The sequence below is a fragment of the Lynx rufus genome, unplaced genomic scaffold, assembly GCF_022079265.1.
Source record: "Lynx rufus isolate CCGP_SWC_20201006 ecotype Redwood Valley unplaced genomic scaffold, mLynRuf1.p SCAF_9, whole genome shotgun sequence".
Lineage (NCBI taxonomy): Eukaryota > Metazoa > Chordata > Mammalia > Carnivora > Felidae > Lynx > Lynx rufus.
Window position 1 is genome coordinate 11671814 of NW_025814897.1, and position 27293 is coordinate 11699106.

The window sequence follows — 27293 nt, forward strand, 5'->3', positions numbered from 1 at the left end:
AGTGTCTGAGTGGCTTCTCAGTCAAGAAACTCAAGGAGCCTCAGTTTATTCGTCTGTAAAAGGGAAAAATAGAACTTCCTTTTCTTACTTAGAAGTTGTTAAAATCACTGGGGGAAGGGGCGCCTGGGTGGCTCAGTCGGGTAAGCATCCCTCTCTTTGTTTCGGTTCAGATCATGATCTCACGGTTTGTGGGATCGAGCCCCATGTCAGGCTCTGCGTTGACAGCAGAGAGCCTGTTTGGGATTCTGTATCTTCCTCTCTCTTTGCCCCTCCCCGGCTTATGCTTGCTCACTCGCTCTCTCTCTCTCTCTCTCAAAATAAATAAACTTTTTTTAAAAAGGAAAAGAAATAGGGGCACCTGGGTGGCTCAGTCAGTTAAGTGTCTGGCTTCAGATCAGGTCATGATCTCACGGCTCATGAGTTCGAGCCTCACATTGGGCTCTGTGCTGACAGCTCAGAGCCTGGAGTTGACTTCAGATTCTCTCTCTCTCTCTCTCTCTGCCCCTCCCCAGCTCTTGCTCTGTTTCTCTCTCAAAAACAAATAAACATTAAAAAAATTTTTTTAATAAAAAAAGGAAAGGAAGGAAAACCTACAAAAAAAAATCACTAGGGAAAAATGCATTTGAAAGCATATTAACTACAGAATACCACCAATGGGTGGCAATTATAGTGTGCTTCTTTTCATCCATCTCAGCAAAGGATTGGAGGTCAGTGATAGTGTAGCCCAGGGAATTCAAGAAGGTATTCAGTCTGGGTGGGTGTGTGGGTTAGGGCCAGGGCAGGCCAGGTCAGCGGGGGATGGGGCAGGTCTGTCATCAAGGCTCCTGGCCTTTGGTATCTGGAAGGCAAGAGCACCCTTTTTCTCTCTGAATTCCAGAATCTCAGAGGCGGGTATGCTAGCTTCTGGCTTCCTGGTCCCCAGAGAAGAATGGGTCTTGGATGGCAATCCCTCACGAGAGAAGATCAGAACAGAGCAGGGTCATGAAGACAGAAATGGACCATCAGAGAATTTAGAGAGCAAGAGGAGATCAGATGGAAGAAGGCAGGATTCAAACTGTCAGGAAAACATTATTAGGATGTTGGCACACCAAGTGGGCTACAACTGGGTTTTAAGAGAGGAGAGCAGCAAAGGTCATCTCCAGAGCTGTCCTCTTTGTGCTTGGGAGGCTCACAAGTTGGCAACGGGCTGTTCGTGCCTCATCATCCCGAGAAGTCACCTGCTACAGTCCTAGTTCCCTCTGTGTACAAACTTCCATGGCCAACCCGCCTAGGGACCTCCACCCTTGGGGAAAGCTGGGGGGTCAGGAGACGTGACACACAGCAAGAAGGCTGAACCTTGACCTTCGGTGAGTCACCCTGGCCCTTGGGACTCTGTTTCCTCATAATAAGATGCTTTCAAGCTCTAAGTTTTGCTGAAACCAATCAGTAGAAGACCCTTCCTCCACCTGACAAATTATCATTGATCATATGTCGTGTGGACTGGGTGCTGGGATTGGATAGCAAACCAGACTGTTCAATGGGGGAGAAACATCCTTTACCTCTCCCCAGAAAAATGTACCCACACTTCTGGTACTGGTGTTAAATTACTTAAACGAGAAAGCCATTCGAGTGATGTGGCTTTAATGCCTTAGTGGCCTACACAAGCAAACCCAAACGTATGCCTCAAGGGTGAGGAATGGAAACCCATGGACAGTCAGCCGCAAACAGCCACCTAGACTTCCCCAAATAATGCAGCCACTGAAGCTACAGCCAGTCAAACAATGTCCTTGCTCGGCTTCTGCCTCTTCTTTATAAAAGTCTTGCCCCAGCTCAGGAGCCCTCCTAACCACTTCCCACTGGGTGCCACCCAATTCCAATCAATTATGGTTCATATAAACTCTTACAATGTTTAATATGCCTCAGTTTATCTTTTAATACCGGGCAGAAACAGCTGCTTCCCTCCCACTTGCTCTCGGAAGAAACAGTGACTATGTGTTGAGATTGGGCTAAGGGCCAAGTGGATGTGTGACCACCCCTCCTTGCACTGAGTAAGATCTCTGCAGCCACCCCCTTGCCCTTGACATCAGTGGCGGCCTGTCGTGCTGCTGGGAGTGGGGGGCAAACTCAGCCTTTGAAGGAAGGCATAGGGAACTTGTTTTGTCTTCCGGCCAAGTCACTCTCTGCAATCCAGCTTTATTAGCAATCATGAAAAGACTAATAATAATAAAGAGCCCATCTGACTCTTGTGCTTATTTCCTAATTCAAAACTCACAGCTAGAGGGCAGGAATTGTTGGCACTCCCTTTCCAGTCCCTCCTCCCTCCCCCACCCCCATGTCGCAAAGCCTTCATTCTCCAGGAACCCAGGCTGGTGGGAAAGCCAGACCAGCCATGGTGATATCATCCAGCATGGTCAGTGCGATGTTAGGGACCAGCCTGCACGTATCTATGCATGCATGCACTGCTTGGGAATCATCAGAAGGCTCACCCAGCCCAGTCCTGCAGGCCAGGGAAGGCTTCCTGGAGGAAAAGATGCCCAAAAAACCAGAGTGGGAGCAGGAGTGCAGCCCATGATAATGAGGATGTGCCTGGGACATGGGATGGCTGTGCAGTACCCACTCAGGAAGGGTACCTGGAAAGAGCGGCATGTGCTGCGTCTGGCTGTAGGATGGAGAAAGGATCTGACAAGGGCAATCTGGAGGCAGAGAGGCCAGCTAGGAGGCTGCCGCCACCACCTGGGTGGAAGCCGATGGTGGTGTGCCCCAAGGTAGTGACCTAGGGGAGAGAAGGCCTGTGGAAGGATGTTAGGCACACTCAGGAGGTGAATTATGTGACTCGGTGACTGATTTGTAGTGAGTGGAGGTGGGACAAATGGCAGGTTTCCAGCCCTGGGGCATCTCCCAGGTGTGGCTGGAACTTGGGAAAGGAAGAAGAAGGGCGAAGGTAAAGGAGAGGGCGGCTGAAGCGGCACCCTGATGCTGCAGGTGCGTCTGAACCACCTCACCAATGCTCCCCTCCCCCCCATTAATGCGCGAGCCTGCCAGCCTGCCACTTCACAGGGTACTCTGCTGATTTGCCCCTGGAGACAAAAGGAAATTGGAATTAAGAGGAGACAATGGAATTGCCACAGGATTATTAGCTTCAATGAAGTTAATGAAAGGAGTAGGGGAGGAGGGAAGAGGGGAGGGCCTCAGGGGGACAGTGACTCAACCTGGGTGCTGCGGCAGGACCAGGCTGGGGAGGCAGTAAAACTCTGCTTGTCCGGGCTCCAGGGTCCTGGGGTTGCACCAAGGTTGGGGGTTCTGTGGGAAGCAGGATCCTATGAGAAGACAGGAGTTGGGACAGGGGGGAGGGTTTTCGCCAAGCAAAGGGAGCACAGCAGAGAGACAGCAGGGATGCAAGCGTGGGTATGGCCGTGCTTCACCCCTGAGCTCAGGGACGAGGGGTCCATGTACTGAGCAGCCCCAGGCGCCCTCCAGGCAGAGTCAAAGCCCAGTTGTCCGCTCCTGTAGGGGTAGAGAGAGGGCTGTGTTTCTCCAAAGGGGGACCGACTAAATCTCCACCTGCTCCCTAGTAGCGAGACCCAGTCATTGGTCTGCCCAGGTCCATATCCACAGAGGGTGAGGTCTGGGGACTCAGTTCCAGTCCCTAAGGTCAGAAGTCACAACACGGATGGAGAAAATGAAAAATAAGTACAGCCCAAGCCAACAGAAAGAGAACGGGCATTCAGGTGGGGGCACGACCTCACACATGCGCACTGTAAGCTCACATGGTCACCAACCCACATGTGACACAGACCCAAATGCACAGACGCATGCATGTGCACTCACACTTGGGCTCTCACCCGACCGTGGGAGGTTCTAACACTAACTCGGTGATAACCATCTCCTTTGCAAACCCATCCACACGCCAGCCCCTCTTTCCAATGGCCTGGGACTGGGTTTGCTTCCCCAAACATGGCTGATGTCCATCCTTCCCTGCTTTCTGTATCACTGGCCACTTAGAGGCGGGGCAGGGGATGTGGTCACTCTGGCAGCGTTGCCAGGACGACAGAGCTCTGCCCCAAACTGCAAACCCCCAATTCGCCCTCCCCTCTGAAATGAGATAAAGTGCTCAACAGACAGACACAGTTTCATTTCCAGGGTGGGTTTTCTTTCTTTCTTTCTTTTTTTTTTTTTCTTATATGTAGCTCATGAGTCACTAGATTAGCACCTTTCCAATTACTGGGAGGCAAAAAGCCTATTATCATATAAAACCTCCCGCAGAATGACGGCTCTATTCTTTTTGATGGCAGCAGGCAGTCCCCCAGAGAGCTGCAGAGCTCAGCAAGCTGGGAGCCCAAGTTCCAGGCAACTTTTTGTCCTTGTTTCAAAAGTGAACTTTAAAGAACTCGCATCGAAGCCTCAGCGGCGCCTCATACTCTGAGCCAGACATGCCGGAACAGCCCAAACCGGGGGGGCTGAGGAAGGGCAAGCGAGCACATCCCAGGAAGGCATACACAGGGCCCAGGGTAGACGGGTACTCCTGTGGGGTCTACTGTAGCATGAAAGGTTCTGTCAGAGCTAAGGAAGGCCATGTGCCTCACTCACAGGGTTTGGCAAGTTCTGGAATGATGCTGGGAAGAATTGCCAGAGAGCCCTTCTCCGGACGCCTTCGGGACGAAGGCAGCCAGCCTCACATGGCTCAATCACAGCCAGCCTCAATCTGGCTTGTCCAGATTAGGGACGTGGCTTGTCCAGACTGGAGCCATCAGACCTCAGTCAGGTTCAAGGGCTGCTGGACGTCTTAATGAGGCACATCACTGTGGGCCCTGGGCTGAGCGGGAACCTGGATCTGAAATCATCATTTACTTGCTATGTGTCCCCACTAAGGGACCTCCCAGAGCCTTCATTTTGTCAATTGCAAAATGAGGATACTGACAAACTCCCTTCCAGCTATGATGTTCTCTTTTCTCAGTGAAGGTTCCATCCAGATCCATTAGGACTGCTAGCTCCATGTAGCCAACAGCTGCGGGCAGGGATGAACCCTTTAACGGTTCAGAGGGAGCCCACCCCTCCCCCACCGTCCTTCTGGCCATGATCCACTCTGGATCCCCATGCAAAGTACTGTGCAGGCAGGTTGGATGAATGCTAGTAGCGATCGGTACCAGATGCAGAGCGCTTCTTAGGAGCCAGGCCCTGCATACAGATCATCCCATTACCTCCTCCCACAATCCTGGAAGGAGGTGCTATCTCCGTCTTACACATGAAGACACAGAGCCTTAGAGAATTTAAGTCATTTGACCAGCAGGATTCAAACTCAGGTAGAATGTGAACCAAACCTGTGTTCTTATCCATACGGCAGATCACCAATATACGAGTTACAGGTCACAGCCTCCAAAAATCTCAGGTTGGCGGGCTGCTGATGACTGCAGCCTCCTGGAGGCTTTCTTCTGCCCCTCTAGACATACAGGTCATCGGGGTTTACTGGAAGTCAATTCCAGATCACAGCCCCCCTCCCGGGGAGTAGGGGAATTCCTGCACTGCAGGCTCCTGGAGCCAAGGGTCACTCAGTCTCACCAGATGCATGCTTTGTGCAGAAAGGGATGCCTGTGTGGGAAAGTGGGCACTACCTGACCTCATGTCTACTCCCGTCCTTCTATCTCCCAAAGCTTAAAAGATTTGCAAAGTCAGGGGCACCCAGGTGGCTCAGGTCATGATCTTGCAGTCTGTGGGTTCAAGCCCCGTGTCGGGCTCTGTGCTGACAGCTCAGAGCCTGGAGCCTGCATCGGACTCTGTGTCTCCCTTTCTCTCTGCCCCTCCCTCCCTCACGCTCTGTCTCTCCCTATCTCTCAAAAACGAATAAACGTTTAAAATTTTTTGGAAAAAAAAAAAAGATTTCCAAAATCAGCTCAGAGAGTTTAAAAGATAACAAAAGGACAGCCTGAGGCAGAAAGGGAGACCAGGAGCCAGGAGAACTGGGAGGGGTCAGGGGCCCGCTGGCACAGGTGAGTGTTAAATTCTTATGTAGTGGCTTAGCAATGAAACTCTTCTTTCCAGAGACACAAACAAAACCTTCAGGATGTACAAATGCAGTATCTTTCAACATTTTTCAGAGCTAGCTTTCACTCAGACAAGATCATTTATTATTGACATTCACTTACTTTTTACAAATGGTCCAGCTCTATTAAGGAAATCAAAAACAGCATCAGCACTTAACCACATTAATTGTTGGGCTGTGTTTTTTTTTTCTGCAAGCCACGTCTTCTGTAGCTCAGTGGATGTCAAATGCATAATTAGAATTGGCTGCATTAATTAATCAATTAGAACACTGAATATTCCTCCAACTGTTCCTTTGAAGTCATTTGAGCTCAAATGTGACTCCATTGAAGAATAAAAGATCTCCATAAATATTGCAGTAAAAAATGTAATTATACTTCAACTGCTCTGTGGATGTATTTGCATGAGTCAGGAAGTTCTCCTATGCTCAGCTTCTCAGCTCTTTCTTAGACCATTAATTAGCCAAATAACCATCTTAATACTTGACAGGCTTCAAATTCTAGTTTCAAGGAAACTTTCAACTTCTGGGAAGACAGGCCAGGCCCAGAGACAGAGCATTACAATCCTGTCCCGGCTGAACTGGACTGTCTCCTCTTTCCACCATACCTGCTATGAACAAATAGCAATCATAATATAAAATAACCATGTAATGAGGGTTCACAACTTACCAGGAGCTATGCTGAGTGCTTTATATACATGATTTAATTTATTTCTTGCATCAACTCTGGGAGGAATGTGTTATTATCCCAATTTTACTGGTGAGGAATCTGAGCACAGAAAGATTACATAATTTTCCCAAAGATACATCATGAGTAAATGGCAGAGGTGGCTTCAAACCCAGGTTTGCCTCATTCCAAGTTCATTTACTCCATTTTGCCTTCTAATCTGTACCACTAAATAGGCCTATGGCAGAATAACATAATGGGTTGCTCCCAGGTCCTTCCCAAATGGTTTCAGGTCTCTGATGACCACCCCAATGGCTATTCTCTGGGGAAAGTACTCTCAGGAAAGGTATTCTCTAAGTAAAATGCATGGAGGCCATTGTGGCTCCACCCACCACTCATCAGCCATTCCGATCTCTTCAAGTCCACGGACCACAGAATCTGGGAGTGTGAGAGCTGGGGCAGCCCTTACACATTATGCAGTTAACATCCTCAGTTTGCGTAGAATAAAACAGAGGCTCAGAGAGGTTTAGGCTACTTATCCAAGATCACACAGTTGGTTAAAGCTGGAGCAGGATTTGGTACCTGGATCTGGCCATTTTTTTTTGAATAAATGGGGTCACTCCCCTGCCACCCCATTCAGACCTCTCTTCCTTTGATAACATCGCTCCCCCAGAACAATTCACCTGACCTCTTATTAAGTCCAGAAGGTCTATCCAGGCCTGAGATTGTGAGGCTTTGACTATTTTCAGTCTGCACAAAAGCACAATGACCAGTCCCCCCTGTTTTGAGCCTCTGTGTAAAACAGCATTTTTTCTGCTGTCTCTTCGTTGAGCTTCAAAGTGCGCCTTCAAGGCCTTTGATCAAATCTCTACCGTCTCAGGCTCCATTCTGACATAAGACCCTCCTATCTCTGAATATCTTGGAGGTCTTCCTCTGCCTCCTTGCTATCTCTGGGATACTTTTTTAGGATGCAGTGGCCTGAATTCCAATTAGACTCTCTGTCTGGGAGAGCTGGCCATTAATCTCACACATGCTCTCTGCCCCTGGGAGCCCTGAGCCCTAGATCTAGTCCCTCTGTGGGTAAGCTCGACGGACATGCTGAGAAACCACAGATCTTCAAGTACAACACTCCTCTGGAGTCCCTTCCATCAGCATCCAGGATCCTCCGCACAGGCCCTCTGAGCCCCACATGTCCTCATCTGTACAGTGAAGGACATGATTTCTAAGGTCCCTTCCCCCAGCTGTGGACAAGTGACTCTCCAAGTCCAGTTTCTTCATCTGTGTAATGGGTATAATACACATCAATAATATGTATAGCCATAGGATCTAACACATAGTAAGCTTCAATAAATGTTAGCAATTATATTATCATTTTATTATGTGGGAGCCAATCTTAGAGAAGAGGAAAATGGGCAAGTGTTTAGAGGTAGGGCCTATGTGCAACACTGGACCAGAAGCTCTCTGAGCAAGAGTGGCCCCAATGGGACAGCCGGCTTGTGCTCACCAGCCTACCATCACATCCACTGAGCCTAGGGCCACAGTCTGGAGGCGGTGATCTCACTGAGGGCAGCAGGAAGTCCAGTGCAGGCAGCCAGACCCTCATGCACCCTGCTGGGACTTTGTGCCTGGCACAGGCTGGAATGTGTCCCTCCCAAACTCATATGTAGAAACCCTAACCCTGGGTACCTCAGAATGTGACTATATTTGGAGATAGTCCTCTAAAGTGACAAGTAAGTTAAGATGGGGTCATAAGGGTGGGCCTTAATCCAACATGGCTGGTGTCCTTATGAGATTAGCACACAGAGCCACCGGACATGCGCACGCACATAGAGTCCACCACGTGAAGGCACGGCGAGAAGGCAGCCACCTGCAAGCCAAAGAGGGAGGCCCCAGGAGAAACTAACACTGCCAACAACTTGACTTTGGACTTCCAGCCTCCAGAGCTGTAAGATAAACGTCTGTTGTTTAAGCCCCGGAGTCTGTGGTGCTTTGTTACAGCTGCCCCAGCAGACAAGAGCAGTGAGCTTGTAAAGAGAATGACTTGTGGAAGGCCTGGTGTGGTTGAGACACCAGCCCGCTTGCTATTATGAGCCCCCTCCCCCTTTACTTATCTTGCCCTGCCCTTTACACAGAAAGCTCCAGGGCTCCTGAGGGAGTTGTATCGGGTGGAGAGACGACTGTGGAAAACCGAACACAGGAGATCGATCGGCATCTCATAGATAAGGGACGTGCAGGGTCAGCTCCTAGGAACTGAAACAGTACTGCAGCAGACGGGTTGTCCATCCTGAGGCACCAGACATCCAATGAGGCTGATCAGAGAAGGGTGGCCTCCAGCCTGTCTTATCTTGCTCAGACCAACTAGGGTCTCGGAGCAGAGGTCTTATTACTGTCTGCTCCCTCCTCTCCCAGCCCCCATGCACCACAAAAGTGGGGAGACTAGAGCAAAAACCTCCACATTGGGAAGGCAGATGATCCGAATGCTTGTCTGGTCTCTTCTATATGATATGATACGATGGAGTCCCCTGACCCTCTGTTCTTATCTACTAAATAAGGTACTCATCCCTGCCTTCTCAGCATGGTGTGAGGGTAAGCATGATCTTATCTCTGCAATTGCATCCAGAGAGCTCCCAAGGTCTCCGGGTTGCTAAAGATTGTGGAAACTGTTATCGCTCTCTGCAGGAATACGTGGTCAGAAAACCAGAAGAACGATAGCAAAACCAAGCAGCAAGCAGAGAAAGGACGCAGGGACTTGTGGCCTAGAGAGACTGGGCAGGCATTAAATGAAGTTAAAGTTGGTGGCCAGGGCCTGGGGACTGACTCTGGGTGGGTGGAGGGGGTCTACAGAGCCAAGAGATTTTATAGCCATCTGCTCCTCCCTGGCTCCCATCTCCAAGCAGCCCAGAGTTTTTGGCGAAGCCAGAGGTTTTATCTGGACTAGTCTCTGGTGAAAACAATCATTTTGGCACTGTGTTTTTAGGGAAAATTGTCATCAAGACACCATGTTCTCAGTGATGTCCCCTTTGGATGGGATAGAGGTGATGGAGTAATGTCAGGCTGGTGTGCAGGAAGAGTGGAGTGTTGGGTGTTGGAGAATTTACGGTCCTAAAGCCTGGTCCGAGACCAGCTTGAGAGGCAGGCACCGTACAATTCTGTTCTCCATCCAAAAATCCACCAAGGCCATCAAGCAAACCCTTTGGAAAGGAGAAGGCACAGGGAGAACAGGAAACTAGGAAGAAGCTTGTTTCCTTGCTGTCAGACAAGGGGAGAACTTCAGGAAGAAACAGTCAAACTCGACTTTGCCCGCCCCTTCCACACCAAAGAATAATCACATGCCCACCTCCCAGAGCCTTTTCTCTGGAACGAGAGAGAGGCAGGGGAAAGAGTCTAAGAGGACGACCATCCCAGGCTAATCTTTCTTTTTAACAGCTTTGTTGGGGTCCAGTGGAAGTATGACAACCTGCACATACATCAAGTGCACAAGTGGATACATTTCAACACCCCATTATCAAGACAACAAACACTTCCATCACACCCGAAGGTTTCCTTGTGCCCCTGTGTAATCCATCCTTCCCTTCACCCCATCTTCAGGCAACCACTCATGTACTTTCTGTCTCTAGAGATTAGTTTGCTTTTCCTAGAATTTTATAGGAATGGGATGATACAGTCCATACTCTGCAACAGTAGCTTGGTCCCGGTATCACTGAGAAGCGTTCCACTGTATGGATATACCACAATGTGCTTATCCATTCACCTACCAATGTCCATCTGGGTTGTTTTCACCATGGGGCAACTCTGAAAATCCACCATCACGCTGCTACGAATATGCACCAGAGTGTATAAAAGCAAGCCCATCTTTGACTACTGTTTGGCCAGGGCAGGGATGGTGTGTTTGAGGCTTTAAATTTCTTAAGGTCTTTCACCTGCATGAGCTCATTAGATATTCAACACAATCCTGGTGTGCTGGTTATAGGTGAGGTAGGTTTTAGGCACCACTGAAACGCATGACGACATGCTGGCCGCCTGCTATGTTCAGGCACCGTGTTACGTGTTGGGGTTCGGGAGGGATGTGAGATGGGCCCTGAAGGATCTGACACTCTAGTACTTTGTAGATGAAGGAGCAGAAGTCCCTTGCCCAAGGGCACACAGATGGGAAGCGACAGAGTGGGAAGCAGAGCCTTGTCTGGTATCCCCTCCCCACACAGTTGCCTCTTTAGATGGCCAGGTTTCAGGAGCTGCATCTGAACTGGATGTTGACCAGGAGGCAAAAGGTAGGAAGACAGGAAGAGGATGAAGTGAACGCATGCTGTCTTGACTTTTATCTGTGACGAGGCAATGGTGGGAAGTTTTCCCACACAAGCTGGTCCAGGGCTTCCCCTTGCCGACTTACTTTGTGGGCACAAATGCTAGACCTCTTTGGGGATGTAGGTTCTGTTTTAGGGGGAAGCCCTCTCTTGTTTATCCACCATGTTGTGGTGAACATTGCAGGTGGCTGCATCAGGAAAGACCTCCGTGGTGGTTGGCTCTTGTCCCCCAGACCCCTAGGGCAGCAGAGCTGATAACAGAAGGGAAACCCAGATGAAGAGGTGCCAGGCCCTGCTCTCGGGGCACCCACTGGAGGGACAGAGCACAAGATTCCCACACGTGAATCAGTATTTCATTCCTTTTATTTTGGGCTGAATAGCATCCCATTGTATAGATATTCCACATTTTGTTTATCCATTCACCAACTAATGGATATTTGGGTTATTCCCACCTTTTGCCTATTCTATAACACCACGACGAACATTCGAGTTTTGGTATACAGAGGAGCACATACGACAGAGACCATAATGCCTAGATTCCAGCCCTGCCACAGGAACAGTAGGACTGACAGCTGCTGGGGCACAGGGGAGTTTGGCAGGCTCAGTCTTGGAAGACTACCTGGAAGAGGCAACTTTTGAGCTGCATTTAACAGTCTTGTTTTTTGTTTGCTTGTTTACGTGTTTATTTATTTATTTATTTCGAGAGAGAACAGGGGAGGGACAGAGAGAGAGGGAGACAAAATCTCAAGAAGGATCCACAATGTCAGTGCTGAGCCCAATGGAGGACTAGATGTGAGATCACGTCCTGAGCAGAGATCAAGAGTCTGACGCTTAACAGAAGGAGTCACCCAGGTGCTCCTGAAAGCCTTGAAGGGGGGCAGGGTGAGGGAGATGAGCTGATGGGTAGCAGGTAAGAGGTAAGGAGAAAAACTGTTCCAGGTTAAGTGAGAAGGTTGCCTTCACTTACAGAAGATTGAGTCTGGACTGGACTCTCAGGGAGAGCACGCAAGAGGGAAGGGGACTAATTTTTGGCGAGCAGTTTTGTGCTTCCCATTTGAGCCTCACAAACTCACTAACCTTATTCTCAATTGAGACTTTTTTATGGAAAAGGCTTGGGATCAAAAGTCACCCTGTCCTAGTTCCTCTGCTTAGTGCTTATGTGATTTTAACCTTTCCGAGCCTCAGCATCCTCATGTATAAAACAGGGGCTATACCGATGTCCACCCCAGGAGTTGGTCCTGTGTTTAACCAAAGTGTGTCTATTCTATGAGATTCCAGGGCACGTGATGCTTGATGCATGTTTAACAAACAGAAGCACAGCCAGGAAAAAGGCCCTCCGGCACCCCGCTCAGGGCTGTCGGCTCCAGCATTCCACCCTCCTCCAGCTCGGCCCTGCCCTTTCCGGGTGTTTTCAAGATAATCCCGTAGGAGGAGGCCCTGCAGACACTCCTGCCTGTTCAGAAGCCGGCAGGCACTGAAATGCCCCATCTGCCAAAGGGAAGTACAATGACTCCTCTTAACAGGAGAAACGACCTTGGCCACAGATCTTTCAGAGACTTATCTAGGCTTAGGCAGAGGAAAGGGGCCCCCTTTCCAGGGTTGAAATACAGCCTCCAGCATCCCTGCTGTGGCACTGGGGCGTCTGCTGCTCCTGGGACAGACAGTGCCACTTCTGGAAAGGCCCCTGCCCACATCAGGTGCTCCGGCGCTGCACTTGGGCCCTAATGTGTAGGGGGCACAGGTGCCTGACGGCCCCACATTTCCAGTCTCTTGCTGTAAGCGTCGCTAACCCAATCTCCGCAGATGCCCAAAGTGGCTCCCGATTGAATTCAGAATTTTTAATTAATTATCCTTCATCTGAAAACTACTGCTTTCCTCAGACCAAGTGATTAACTGTTTCCCTTTCTGAGACTCTTAGCTTCCCCTGAGCCCTGAAACTAGGACTAAAGAGTAAATCTCCTCCCAGGGAGACTCCTAGTTAAAGCTTCAAAGAGGACAAGACAAAATGTCAAGGAGTCAAAAAAGTAAAAAGGCGGTCCCGGTTGGGAGAAGATATTTGCGAATCTGTTAAAAGGTTAGTATCCTGAACATATAAAGAACTCTTACAACTCAACAATTAAAAAAAAAATTTTTTTTAATGAGGAAAGAATGTAAATAGACATTAGTACATGTTTTCTTTAGAAAGTGTTATAAGGGGTGCCTGGGAGTCTCAGTCAGTTGAGTGGCCGACTTTGGCTCAGTCATTATCTCATAGTTTATGAGTTCGAACCCCACATCAGACTCTATGCTGACAGCTCAGAGCCTGGAGATTGTTTCAGATTCTGTGTCTCCCTCTCTCTCTGCCCCTCTCCCTCTCTTGCTCTGTCTCTCTCAAAAATAAATAATCATTATTAAAAATGTTTTTTAAATTTAAGAAGTGTTGTAAAATTACTTTTAATTTAGGGGAGGAGCCAAGATGGTAGAACAGCATGGAAGTTTTTTTGTGTGTCTCACGTCCATGAAATGCAGCCAGATCAACACTAAACCATCCTGCACACCTAGAAAACTGACCTGAGGATGAACACAACAATCTGCACAACGTGAACCACAGAATTCAGCAAGTACGCGGCTTGAAGAGGTGAGCTGGGGGAAACAGAAGCGGCGGAGGGCAGGGAGCTGTTTTTGCTTGCGGAGAGAGGACGGGAAAAGCAGCGCCCCCCCTCCCCCTCAAAGCAGCTGGAGAGAAAGTAGAAACGTGGAAACAGCTGCAGGGACTGAACTAAAAAGAGAGAAAGGAGAGGGTCTGAGTTCCATGAAGACGCTATAAATAAGGAGCGCAGAGTGTGAGCCTCGGAAGCTCCATACCTGGTGGTGCTCTGGTGAGAAGGGCGAATCCCCAGGAGCAGAGTGAAGTCCGGGGTCTTCAGGCCACATGGGGAAAGGTGGTTTCCCTGCTCGGAGGACATCGGGTAGAGGCTGTGTGCCCGCAGGCAAAGGCCCCAGTGGACCCGGGAGAACAACCACATTCACTGAAACAAGGTTGTTGGGACTGAAGCCTGGTGCCAGGTATGTGTTGTGATTTTCCATAATCCCTGAAATGCTGCTGCTACACGATCACGTGAACTCTTTCTGGGGCTGGTTAGCACCCGGCCCCAATCTCTGGGCATCACCAGAAGCACAGTCCGCGAAGGCTCCTGGGTGCAGGCGGCACCCAGCCATTGCTCGGTGAGACCCTCCTGCAGAGGGACAGAACGGGTCAAAGCCGCAGTCCCTCAGAGGTGAGAGGTCGGGACACACAGCCGCATCTGAGATAAAACCCAGGAGGGAGGTGCCAGCTGACAACCTGACGGCTTGGTCACAGACATTGTAAAAGTGGGGAGTGGACGGAAGCCGGAGACAAAGTACGGGCGTGCGATGGCTGATCAGAGAGAACAGAATTCTGGTACTCAAAAAGGGGTAGCTGGGTGACGCCATTTTCACCGATCCGGCGCATGCGCATACGCATACGCACCTACGCGAGCAGCAACAATCCGCCCCAGTACTCTAAGCAGCGCCATCTAGTGGAGAACGGAGCCATTACACAAAGCCCAGCCTAACTGGGCCAACCTCACTCTTCAGGAACATAAATCTCTCTGCCTGCTTAGTTTACAGACTTTGACTTCTAGGGGAAAACGAAGAAATTTCAATCTTATTTCAGTCTGTTCAGTGGCCCATCTATTCAATTTTATTTTTTTCCTCTCTTTTTCATTTTTCTTGAATACAGAAAGATAAAAAAATTATTTTTATTAAAAATATTTTTAATCATTTTCTAGTATATATTTTACTTTTGTGTAAATTATTTCAAATTCTATTTTACTTCCATCATTTCACTTTATTTTATTTCAATGTATTCATTTTTCCAAATTTTCAAATGATTTCCTTTTTTTTTCTTTCCCCTATTTTCTATAATCAAGACCCTTTCAACACCCAGACCAAAATACACCTAGAATCTACCATCATTTATTTGATTTGTGTGTGTGTATGTTGTTTTTAATTTTTTAATTTTAATTTTTTTCACTTTAATTTCTTTTTTTTTTTTTACCTTATTAATTCCTTTTCTCCCTTCAAAATGATGAAACGAAGGAATTCACCCCAAAAGAAAGAGCAGGAAGAAATGACAGCTAGAGGGGCGACTGGGTGGCGCAGTCGGTTAAGCGTCCGACTTCAGCCAGGTCACGATCTCACGGTCCGTGAGTTCGAGCCCCGCGTCAGGCTCTGGGCTGATGGCTCAGAGCCTGGAGCCTGTTTCCGATTCTGTGTCTCCCTCTCTCTCTGCCCCTCCCCCGTTCATGCTCTGTCTCTCTCTGTCCCAAAAATAAATAAACGTTGAAAAAAAAAATTTTTAAAAAAATAAAAAAAAAAAAAAAAAAAAAAGAAATGACAGCTAGAGACTTAACCAACATAGATACAAGCAAGATGTCTGAACCAGACTTTAGAATCAAGATAATAAGAATAATAGCTGGAGTTGAAAATGGATTAAAATCCCTCCATGTGGAGATAAAAGAAATACAATCTAGACAGGATGAAATTAAAAAATGCCATAACTGAGCTGCAATCTCAAATGCATGCCATGGCAGCAAGGAAGGATGAGGCAGAGCAGAGAAACAGTGATACAGAGGACAGACTTCTGGAGAATAATGAAGCAGAAAAAAAAGAGGGAGACTAAGGCAAAAGAGTACAATTTAACAATTGGAGAAATCAGTGACTCATTAAAAAGGAACATCAGAATCATGGGGTCCCAGAAGATGAAGAGAGAAAAAGGGGTAGAACAGTTATGTCAACATATCATAGCAGAAAACTTCCCTAACCTGAGCAAAGACACAGACATCAAAATCCAGGAAGCACAGAGGACTCCCATTAGATTCAACAAAAACCGACATCAACAAGGCATATCATAGTCAAATTCACAAAATACTCAGGCAATGAGAGAATCATGAAAGCAACAAGGGAAAAAAAGTCCTTAACCTACAAGGGAAGACAGATCAGGCTTGCAGCAGAACTATCCACAGAAACTTGGCAGGCCAGAAAGGAGGAGCAGTATATATTCAATGTGCTGAATCTGAAAAATATGCAGCCAAGAATTCTTTATCCAGCAAGGTGTCATTCAAAATAGAAGGAAAGATTAAATGTTTCCCAGATAAAAATTAAAGGAGTTTGTGACCAACTAAACCAGCCCTGCAAGAAATTTTAAGGGGGACTCTCTAAGGGGAGAAAAGAATGAATGAATGAATGAATGAATGAATGAATGAATGAATTCCAAAAGCAGCAAAGACTAGAAAGGACCAGAGAACACCACCAGAAACTCCAACTCTACAAGCAGAGTTGGCAATAAATTCATTATCTTTCAGTACTCACTCTAAATGTCAATGGACTAAATACTCTAATCAAAAGCCATAGGGTAACAGAATGGATAAGAAAAAAAGATCCATCTGGGGCGCCTGGGTGGCTCAGTCGGTTAAGCATCCAACTTCACTCAGGTCATGATCTCACAGTCCGTGAGTTCAAGCCCCACGTCGGGCTCTGTGCTGACAGCTCAGAGCCTGGAGCCTGCTTCAGATTCTTTGTCTCTCTCTCTCTCTACCCCTCCACTGCTCATGCTCTGTCTGTCTCTGTCTCAAAAATAAATACAAATATTTAAAAATTAAAAGAAAACAAGATCCATCTATATGCTGTTTACAAGAGACCCACTTTAGACCTAAGGACACCTTCTGACTGAAAGTAAGGGGATGGAGAACCTTCTGTCATGCTAATGGTCACCAAAAGAAAGCTGGAGTAGCCATACTTAAATCAGAAAATCTAGACTTTAAAATAAAGTCTGTAACAAGAGATGAAGAAGGGCATTATATCATAATTAAGGGGTCTATCCACCAAGAACACCTAACAATTGTAAACATTTATGTTCCAAATGTGAGAGCACCCAAATATATAAGTCAATTAATCACAGACATAAAGAAACTCATTGATAATAATACCATGTTAGTAGGGGACTTCAACACCCCACTTACAACAATGCACAGATTATCTAAACAGAAAATCAACAAGGAAACAATGGCTTTGAATGACACACCAGACCAGATTGACTTAACAGATATATTCAGAACATTTCATCCTAAAGCAGCAGAATATACATTCTTCTCCAGTGCACATGGAACGTTCTCCAGAATTGGCCACACGCTGGGACACAAATCAGCTCTCAAGAAGTACAAAAAGATCGAGACCATACCGTGCATATTTTCAGACCACAACAGTATGAAACTCAAAATCAACCACAAGAAAAAATTTGGAAAGGTAACAAATACCTGGAGACTAAAGACCATCCTAGTAAAGAATGAATGGGCTAACCAAGAAGTTAAAGAGGAAATTAAAAAGTACTTGGAAGCCAATGAAAATGATAACACCACAGTCTAAAACCTCTGGGACTCAGCAAAGGTAGTCCATTGCTGCTGGACACAGCCATCCAGGTCTTCCTATAGAAGGAAGAAACGTCTCCGATACACAACCTAATGTTACACCTTTAAAAGCTGAAAAAAGAACAGCAGCAAAAAAAAAAAAAAAAAAAAAAAAAAGGGGCGCCTGGGTGGCGCAGTCGGTTAAGCGTCCGACTTCAGCCAGGTCACGATCTCGCGGTCTGTGAGTTCGAGCCCCGTGTCAGGCTCTGGGCTGATGGCTCAGAGCCTGGAGCCTGTTTCCGATTCTGTGTCTCCTTCTCTCTCTGCCCCTCCCCCGTTCATGCTCTGTCTCTCTCTGTCCCAAAAATAAATAAACGTTGAAAAAAAAAAAAAAAAGAACAGCAGCTAAAACACAAAACCAGCAGAAGACAGGAAATAATAAAGATTAGAGCAGAAATCAATGCTATTATAACCAAAAACAAAAACAAAAACAGTAAAACAGATCAATGAAACCAGAAGCTGGTTCTTTGAAAGAGTTAACAAAATTGATAAACCACTAGCCAGTTGGATCAAAAAGAAAAAGGAAAGGACCCAAATAAATAAAATCAAGAATGAAAGAGGAGAGATCACAACCAACACAGCAGAAACACAAACAATAATAGGAGAATATTATGAGCAATTATATGCCAACAAAATGGGCAATCTGGAAGAAAGGGACAAATTCCTAGAAACATATACACTACCAAAACTGAAGCATGAAGAAACAGAAAATTTGAACAAACCCATAACCAGTAAAGAAATTGAATTAGAAATCAAAAATCTCCCAAAAAGGGGTGCCAGGGTGGCTCAGTCGGTTGGGCGTCCAACTTAGGCTCAGGTCACAATCTCACGGTCTGTGGGTTTGAGCTCCGTGTTGAGCCCCGTCTGTGCTGACAGCTTAGAGCCTGGAGCCTGCTTCGGATTCTGTGTCTCCCTCTCTCTCTGCCCCAACCCCCGCTCAAGCTCTGTCTCTGTCTCTCTCAAAAATAAATAAACATTTAAAAAAATTTTTTTAAATATCTCCCAAAAAACAAGAGTCCAGGGCCAGATGGCATTCCAGGAGAATTCTACCAAACATTTAAGGAAGAGTTAACACCTATTCTCTTGAAGCTGTCCCAAAAAAGAGAAATAGAAGGAAAACTCCCACTTTTTCTATGAAGCAGCATTACCTTGATTCCAAAAACAGAGACCCCACTAAAAAGGAGAACTATAGCCAATTTCCCTGATGAACATGTATGCAAAAATCCTCAACAAGATATTAGCCAACCGGATCCAACAATACATTAAAAAAATTATTCACCACGACCAAGTGGGATTTATACCTGGGATGCAGGGCTGGTTCAATATCCACAAAACAATCAATGTGATCCATCACATCAACAAAACAAAGGACAAGAACTACATGATCTTCTCAAGAGATGCAGAGAAAGGATTTAAGAAAATACAGCATCCTTTATTGATAACAAACCCTCAAGAAAGTAGGGACAGAAGGATCATACCTTGAGATGATAAAAGCCATATATGAAAGACCCAACACTAATATAATTCTCAATGGAGAAAAACTGAGAGCTTCCCCCTAAGGTCAAGAACAAGACAGGGATGTCCACTCTCGCCACTGTTATTCAACACAGTATTGGAAGTCTTAGCCTCAGCAATGAGACAACACAAAGAAATAAAGGCATCCAAATCAGCCAGGAGGAGGTCAAACTTTCACTCTTCACAGATGACATGATACTCTATATGGAAAACCCAAAAGATTCCACCACAAAACTGCTAGAACTGATTCATGAATTCAGCAAAGTTGCAGGATATAAAATCAAAGCACCTAAATCAGTTGCATTCCTATACACCAACAATGAAGCAACAGAAAGAGAAATCAAGGAAGTGATCCCATTTACAATTGCACCAAAAACCATAAAATACCCAGGAATAAATTTAACCAAAGAGGTGAAAAATCTATACACTGAAAACTATAGAAAGCTTATGAAAGAAATTGAAGAAGACACAAAATTGGAAAAATATTCCATGCTCCTGGATAGGAAGAACAAATATTGTTAAAATGTCAATACTACCCAAAGTAATCCACATATTCAATGCAATACCTATCAAAATAACACCAGCATTCTCCACAGTGCTAGAACAAACAGTCCTACAATTTGTATGGAACCAGAAAAGTCCCCAAATAGCCAAAGGAATCTTGAAAAAGAAAACCAAAGCAGGAGGCATCACAATCCTGGACTTCAAGCTATATTCCAAAGCTATAATCATAAAGACAGTATGGTACTAGCAGAAGAACAGACACTCAGAGCAATGGAACAGAATAGAGAACCCAGAAATGGACCCACAAACGTATGGCCAACTTATCTTTGACAAAGCAAGAAGGGATATTCAATGGAATAAAGACAGTCTCTTCAGCAAATTGTGCTGGGAAAACTGGACAGCAACATGCAGAAGAATGAACCTGGACCACTTTCTTACACCATACACAAAAAATAAACTCAAAATGGATGGAAGACCTCAATGTAAGACAGGAAGCCATCAAAATCCTTGAGGAGAAAGCAGGCAAAATCCTCTTTGACCTTGGCCGCAGCAACTTCTTACTCAACATGTCTCCAGAAGCAAGGGAAACAAAAGCAGAAATGAACTGTTGGAACCTCATCAAAATAAAGAGCTTCTGCACAGTGAAGGAAACAATCAGCAAAACTAAAAGGCAACCAACACAATGTGAGAAGATATTTGCAAACACCATATTAGATAAAGGGTTAGTATCCAAAATCTATACGGAACTTATCAAATTCAACACCCAAAAAACAAATAATCCAGTGAAGAAATGGGCAAAAGACATGAATAGACGCTTCTCCAAAGAAGACATCCAGATGGCCAACCAACACATGAAAACATGTTCAACATCACTCATCATCAGAGAAATACAAACCACAATCACAATTAGGTAACTCCTCACACCTGTCAGAATGGCTAACATTAACAACTCAGGCAACAGATGTTGATGAGGATGTGGAGAAAGGGGAACACTTCTGCACTGTTGATGGGAATGTAAACTGGTGCATCCACTCTAGAAAACAGTATGGAGGTTCTTGAAAAAATTAAAAATAGAACTACCCTATGACCCAGCAATTGCACTACTAGGTATTTATCCAAGGTATGCACGTATGCTGTTTCGAAGGGGCACATGTACCCCAATGTTTATAGCAGCACTATAGACAATAGCCAAAGTATGGAAAGAGCCCAAATGTCCATCGATGGATGAACGGATAAGGAAGATGTGGTATATATATACAATGGAGTATTACTCAGCAATCAAAAAGAATGAAATCTTGCCATTTGCAACTACATGGATGGAACAGAAGGGTATTATACTAAGCAGAATTAGTCAGAGAAAGACAAATATCATAGGACTTCACTCATGAGGACTTTAAGACACAGAAGAGATGAACACAAGGGAAGGGAAGCAAAAATAATATAAAAACAGGAAGGGGGACAAAACATAAGAGACTCTTAACTATGGAGAACAAACAGAGGGTTACTGGAGGGGTTGTGGGTGGGGGTTGGGCTAAATGGGTAAGCAGCGTTAAGGAATCTACTCCTGAAATCATTGTTGCACTATATGCTAACTAACTTGGATATTTACGTAAATTTTAAAAATTAAATTAAATTAAAAGAAAAAGAAAGAAAAGAAAATTACTTTTAATTAAAAAAAAATTTTAATGTTTATTTATTTTTAGAGAGAGACAGAGCATGAGTGAGGGAAAAGCAGAGAGAGAGGGAGAGCCAGAATTCGAAGCAGGCTCCAGGCTCTGAGCTGTCAGCACAGAGCCTGTCGCGCGTCTCAAAGTCATGAACCATGAGATCATGACCTGAGCCGAAGTCGCACGCCCAACTGACTGAGTCACTCAGGCGCCCCTAAAGTTACTTTTAATTTTATAAAAAGACTATCATCTTGTATCTAATCTTTTGGGATTTAAGTCTTTCACTTATATTGAGAAAGATTCATTCATAGTAATGCCCTGTTGGTAGTTAACATTATAATTAAATCGATAGGCATGCTGTCCTAAAATGTGCTGGCAAATTTTTTAACACCAGCTTTCCAGAAAACAAAATATATGCATTCAGTAAATTCTGTTAATTAATTCTGAATTGAGGAGCACCCCAGACACCTGGCAATTTCTCTGACCCCAGTGGGGCTCCCTACCTTTCAACTCAATTCTGATACGATCTACCCAGAGATGGCATCAGGTCTCATAGGTTAAGAGCTCGGTCCCACAGGTCAGCCCTCTGCTGCAGGTGATCAGCAGGCTACAAAACAGAGGTTCTAACAACCCCCTTCTTGGTTTATAGGCTAAGGGCTCAGTCCTACAAGGCTGCACACACACACCCCAACTTCAGACATCATCTGCAAGTGCAGGCTGTCTGTCGCCTGTGCTTCTGATCAATCGGCTATAAATCAGAGGTCCCCATGACCCCCTTCTAGGATTCAATTAACTTTTAGAGCAGCTCACAAACTGAGAGAAACAGTTTACTTACTAGATTACCAGTTTATTATAAAAGGGTATAACTCAGGAACAGCCAGACGGAAGAGATGCTTAGGGAAAGGCATGGGGAAAGGGGGTGGAGCTTCCATGCTCTCTGAGTGCACTCTTCTCCCTGAATCTCTGCCTTTTCACCATCCAGAAGCTCTCTGAACCCTGTCCTTTCAGGTTTTCAATGGAGGCTTTATTACACAGGCAAAATTGGTTAAATCTTTGGCCATTGGCAACTGAGTCAACCTCCAGCTGCTCCCCCCTCCCTCCGCTCCCGGAGGTCAGGAGGTGGAATTTAAAGTTCCTTCCCTCTAATCACATGGTTGGTTCTCCTGGCAGCAAGCCCCTCCATCTCCTACCCCCTCTCCCCCCCCCATACACCCCCATACCCCGCTTTGGGTGCCTTTCAAAAGTCACCTCGTTAACAAAACAAAGAGCAGCTTTGTCTATTAAACATACTGAAAGTACTTTTTACCTGTCCTTTGTCCTAACTTTGTTTATGATGCCTTGGACATACTGAACTGTTGAGTCTTCATGTAGTTAAGCAACAGACCTCTCTTGCTTTTGGCTCTTGGGTTTGTATCTTTCAGCGAAGAGCCCCTCCCTTTGCCAACATTTTCTTTCTCCTGTTGACTTCATGGGTTTACATCTTGACTCTGACTCTGGCTGGCTCCATGCAACACAGAGACAGTGATGATATCTGCCAAGTGAGCCAGTTAGCCTGCATCTAGACAGTAATCTACATTTTAGATATTAGTCTCTGTCGTTAAAATAAGTGTATGGGTTATCTGTTTAATTCCTCTGGAATGAATGTTTATGTGTGGGGTGGTGGTCGTTTCCTTAGGACGCTGGGATGAGTACCACAAACTGGGTGGCTTAAAAGAACCAATATGCATTCTCTCACAGTTCTGGAAGACAGAAGTCCAAAATGAAGGTGTCAGCAAGGCCAAGCTCCCTCTGAGACTCTGGGTGGAATCCTTCCTTGCCTCTTCCAGCTTATGTTGGTGAATGGCCACCTTGGTGTCCTTGGCCGGCAGCCCCATATCTCTACTCTCTGCTTCCACCGTCACTGTGTGTGACATCTCCCTGTGTGTCTCTGTCTTCACAGGCTGTGGCAGTTTCCTCTTTTTATAAGGACACCAAGCATATTGGATTAGGAGGCACATTAATGACTTTGTCTTAACTTGGTTACATGTGCAAAACTCTATTTCCAAATAAGATCACAGTATCAGTCAGGGTTCTCCAGGGAAACAGAACCAAATATATACATGTATAACATTATATTTTATACAATGAAATAGAGAAAGAGAGAGAGAGAGAGAGATTGATTTATTTTTTGTAAATTGGCTCAAGGAATTATGGGGGCGGGTGAGTCCAAACTCTGGAGCAGCCAAAAGCTGGCAGGGTGGAAATTCAGCTAAGAGGTGATGTTGTAGTCTCAAGTCCCAAAACCATAGGACAGGCCAGCTAGAAACTCAGGCAGGATTGCTATGTCTAGAGGCAAATGTGGGGAGAGCAAGCCCAGGCTGTGTGCGCCTCTCGTTGTCCGGCTCCCTTCTTCACTCAGAATGGAGCAGCTCACAGTGACGTGTGGGTCTTGGTCTCCTCCCCTGTCACAATTCAAGCCAAGATTCTGACATCCCAGGGGAAAATGAACTCACAGGCAAAATCCACCAGCCACCTGAGAAGCATCACTGTAAAAAGAAAGACAACAAACTGCACAATCAATACAGGATAAATTAGAACCAATGGCACAAACTGATCAATAATGCAAAATAGGTATAATAAATAAGAGAAGGCAATGGTAAGATGAAGCAAAACAAAGCAGTTATTAAAAAGAATCAAATAGAAACACCAGATACAAAAAATTTAATCATTGAAACAAAGCATTCAATAGATGATATAAATAATAAAAATGGATTCCACTGGAACATAGACAAGTGAGCAAGGTGATCAGGTTGATGTCTTCTCCAGAATAACACTGGGAATAAGAAAGATATAACAGAGGGGCGCCTGGGTGGCTGATTCGGTTAAGCCGACTTCGGCTCAGGTCATGATCTCACGGTCCATGGGTTCAAGCCCTGCGGTGGGCTCTGTGCTGACAGCTTGGAGCCTGGAGCCTGCTTTGGATTCTGTGTCTCCCTCTCTCTCTCTGCCTCTCCCCTGCTCATGCTCTGGTTCTCTCTCTGTCAAGAATAAACATTAAAAATAATTTTAAAAAAAGAAATATATAGAATTAGAAGCTAATAAATAGAAAAATAAGCTAATAAAATGTAGGTGTTATCACCTGTATGCTAGGAAGTCTTGAAGAAAAGAAAGAAAGAAATTTTAAAAAGGAATGTGTCAAAGAAAAAAAATAGCTAAGCATTTTCCAAGATTAAAAAAAAGATGAAAAGCTACATGGGCTCATGGGGTGTCTAATCAGAAAGACATGAGAAAACTCACGCCAAGACACATTACAAGAACATTTAAAAACATGGAGACAAAGGCAAAACTCTAAAGGCTGCCAAAGAAAAGGAGATGGTCCTTCACGAAGGAATGAGAATCTGATAGACATCCAATTTCTGTTCAATAGTTACAACACAGGCCAAAAGACAGACATGTATTCTTTTCAAAGTGTTAATGAACCTCAAACCAAGGATCTACCTTGAACAAAAACAAACATTTAAATATGCCATAAAAATAATCTCGGGCATAAAAGGCCCAAATAAGCTAATACATGAAAGTCTCTTTCAAACAAAATTCTCTCTTAGCGAATGTGTTCTAATTGGAAAAGAAATGAATCCATGACACTACTATGAGATAAAAATGAAATGAGAATCAATAAATAACTTAAAAAAGTTAATTCTTTATTAAAAAGTAGAGGGAGAAGGAGAGCTAGAGCTAAAAATAAAGAGATGGAGAGAGAAAAAGAGTGAGACTGAGAGAGAAAGAGAGAATATCAAAAGTATTCATAACCACCCAGAAATAAACTCTGGGCAACACTAACACAACAAATGAGCAGTGGATGAAAAATAGTTCTTTGCAAAGGGAGCCAAGTGCAAAGTGAGCATATACTTATTTTGTTATAGAGAAACATATAAACACTGATAGAGAACCTATGAGAAAAAATAAACACATATATGATTCTTAATAAGCTTAATATAACCATCAAAATGAGTAAAAATAGAAGTCAAGGTTTTCGAACAGGCAGAAGAAAACTATATCTGAGGAAAGACATGAAAGGGAAAAAAAGCAAAGAAAAGTAAAATACAGTAAGTATAAATTAGAAATAAGAGGAGTGAAATAAACACTAATATAAAATCAACTACATAATTTGTGTTCTGGATTGAATTGTGTCCCCACAAAAAAGACACATTGGACTTTTAAACCCCAGTACCTCAGAATGTAACCTTATTTGGAAATAGGGTTGTCACAGATGTAATCAGCCAAATTAAGATGAGGTCATACTGGAGCAGGGTGGGACCCTAACTCAATATAACTGGTGTCCTAAGAAAAAGATGGCCACAAGAAGACAGAGACGCAGGGAGAAGGCCATGTGACAACAAAGGCAGAGATTGGAATTATCCAGCAGCAAGTCAAGAAATGCCTAGGAAGAGATGGAAAAGGATTCTCCTGCAGTTTTCAGAGGGAGCATGGCTCTCCTGACACCTTGATTCCAGGCCTCTGGCCACCAGAACCACAAAACAGTACATTTCTTTTTATAAAGTGTTTTTTTTTTTTAAGGTTATTTATTTATTTTGAGAGAGACAGTGAGAGTGTGAGTTGGGGAGGGGCAGAGAGAGAGAGGGAGACAGAGAATCCCAAGCAGTCTCCACAGTCTCAGAGCAGAGCCCGGTGCGGGGCTTGAACTCAGGAAACCAAGAGATCATGACCTGAGCCAAAACCAAGAGTCGAGGCTTAACTGACTGAGCCACCCTCGCACCCGGATTTCTGTTGTTTTAAGAACCCAGTTTGTGGTACTTTGTAAATGGCAACCTTAGGAAACGAATACAATTTGTAATGGATGAAACTCGCCAATCAGAAGACAGAGATTCACAGACTGGAAGGTTTTTCTCTTTTGAAAAATAATAATCGGCAATGTTTTCTCAAAGGAATATTCATAAAATACAAGGTGACAGGAAAGCTACAAATAAAAGGATGGAAAGGGGATATGCAGTAATTTTGAGCCAAATAAAGCAGGAGAGTGAATTGAGTGTCAAATAAAACTGAATTCAAAGCAAAAATAAGTCATAAAGAGGGATGTTTTTTAAGGAAAACAAAATCAGAAAGCTGTAACAATTTTGAACATACATGCCTTTAAAGAACAGCTTCAAGATATAAGACGCAATAGTGTAACTACAGAGAGAAACATATAGAAATTATTTCAGAAACTTTTAAAAATGTTTATTTATTTTTGAGAAAGACAGAGATCGTCAGTGGGGGAGGGGCAGAGAGAGCTACAGAGGATCCCAAGCAGGCTCCATGCTGACAGTGTCCAGCCCAGTGCACAGCTCGAACTCACAAACTGTGAGATCATGACCTGAGCCAAAGTCGGGTGCTCAACCTACTGAGTCACTCGGGCACCCCTGTATTAGAAACTTTTGTACAACCATCTAAGAAACTAAGAAAATGAGCAGACAAATAATAAGGGATGACAGAGGATATTCAAATGACATGATTCACACACTTGAAATAATAATTATATGGGAAGGGAGAATAACTTAACAAAACTGACTAACAAGTGGGAAAAACACATTTTTTTGAGCACACACTGAACATTTAAACAATTTACCATTTAGCAGATCAGAAAGAGAGACTCAACACAGGTACCAAAAATCAACATTATACACATTATTATCTGAGCACAATGGATTAAAGTGATAAGCTATCACTTTAATACCTTTAAGGCCTTTACATCTGGAGAGTAAATGGCATGATACTCAATAACCCTTGGGTTAATAAGAAAATATAGAGGAAATTATAAAATACTTGGAAATGAATGATAATGGGAAAAGTACATGACAGAATTTAAGAGACAGCTAAAACAGCCTGAAGAATAAAATTTATGGCCCTGAACGTATTTATCAGAAAAAAATAAAAATTAAAAATGAGCTAAGGTTGTAGGCTTTTTTCCTTCCAAGATTAATTAACATATGGTGTAGTATTGGTTTCAGGAGTAAAATTTAGTTATTAATCACTTACATATGACACCCAGCGCTCTAAGGAGCTAAGGTTTTAACTCAAGAATTTAGGGAATGAACAATAGAACAAATATAAAAAAAAAGAAGAAGAAAGAGAAAAAGTAAGGGCAGAATTCAATAAACAACTGGACCAAAGCAGCAGCAA

General features: G+C 44.7%; 1 protein-coding gene across 1 annotated transcript in view; it reads right to left on the reverse strand.

Annotated features, from left to right (window-relative positions):
* DRD2 (dopamine receptor D2) overlaps positions 1-13986 on the reverse strand; it is a 184154-nt gene extending 170168 nt beyond the window's left edge. The window contains exon 1 of the mRNA XM_047071723.1: positions 13826-13986. Within this exon, the coding sequence (XP_046927679.1) occupies positions 13826-13986 (161 nt within the window). The remainder of the gene's footprint in view (positions 1-13825) is intronic.
* Between the last annotated feature and the right edge of the window lie 13307 nt (positions 13987-27293).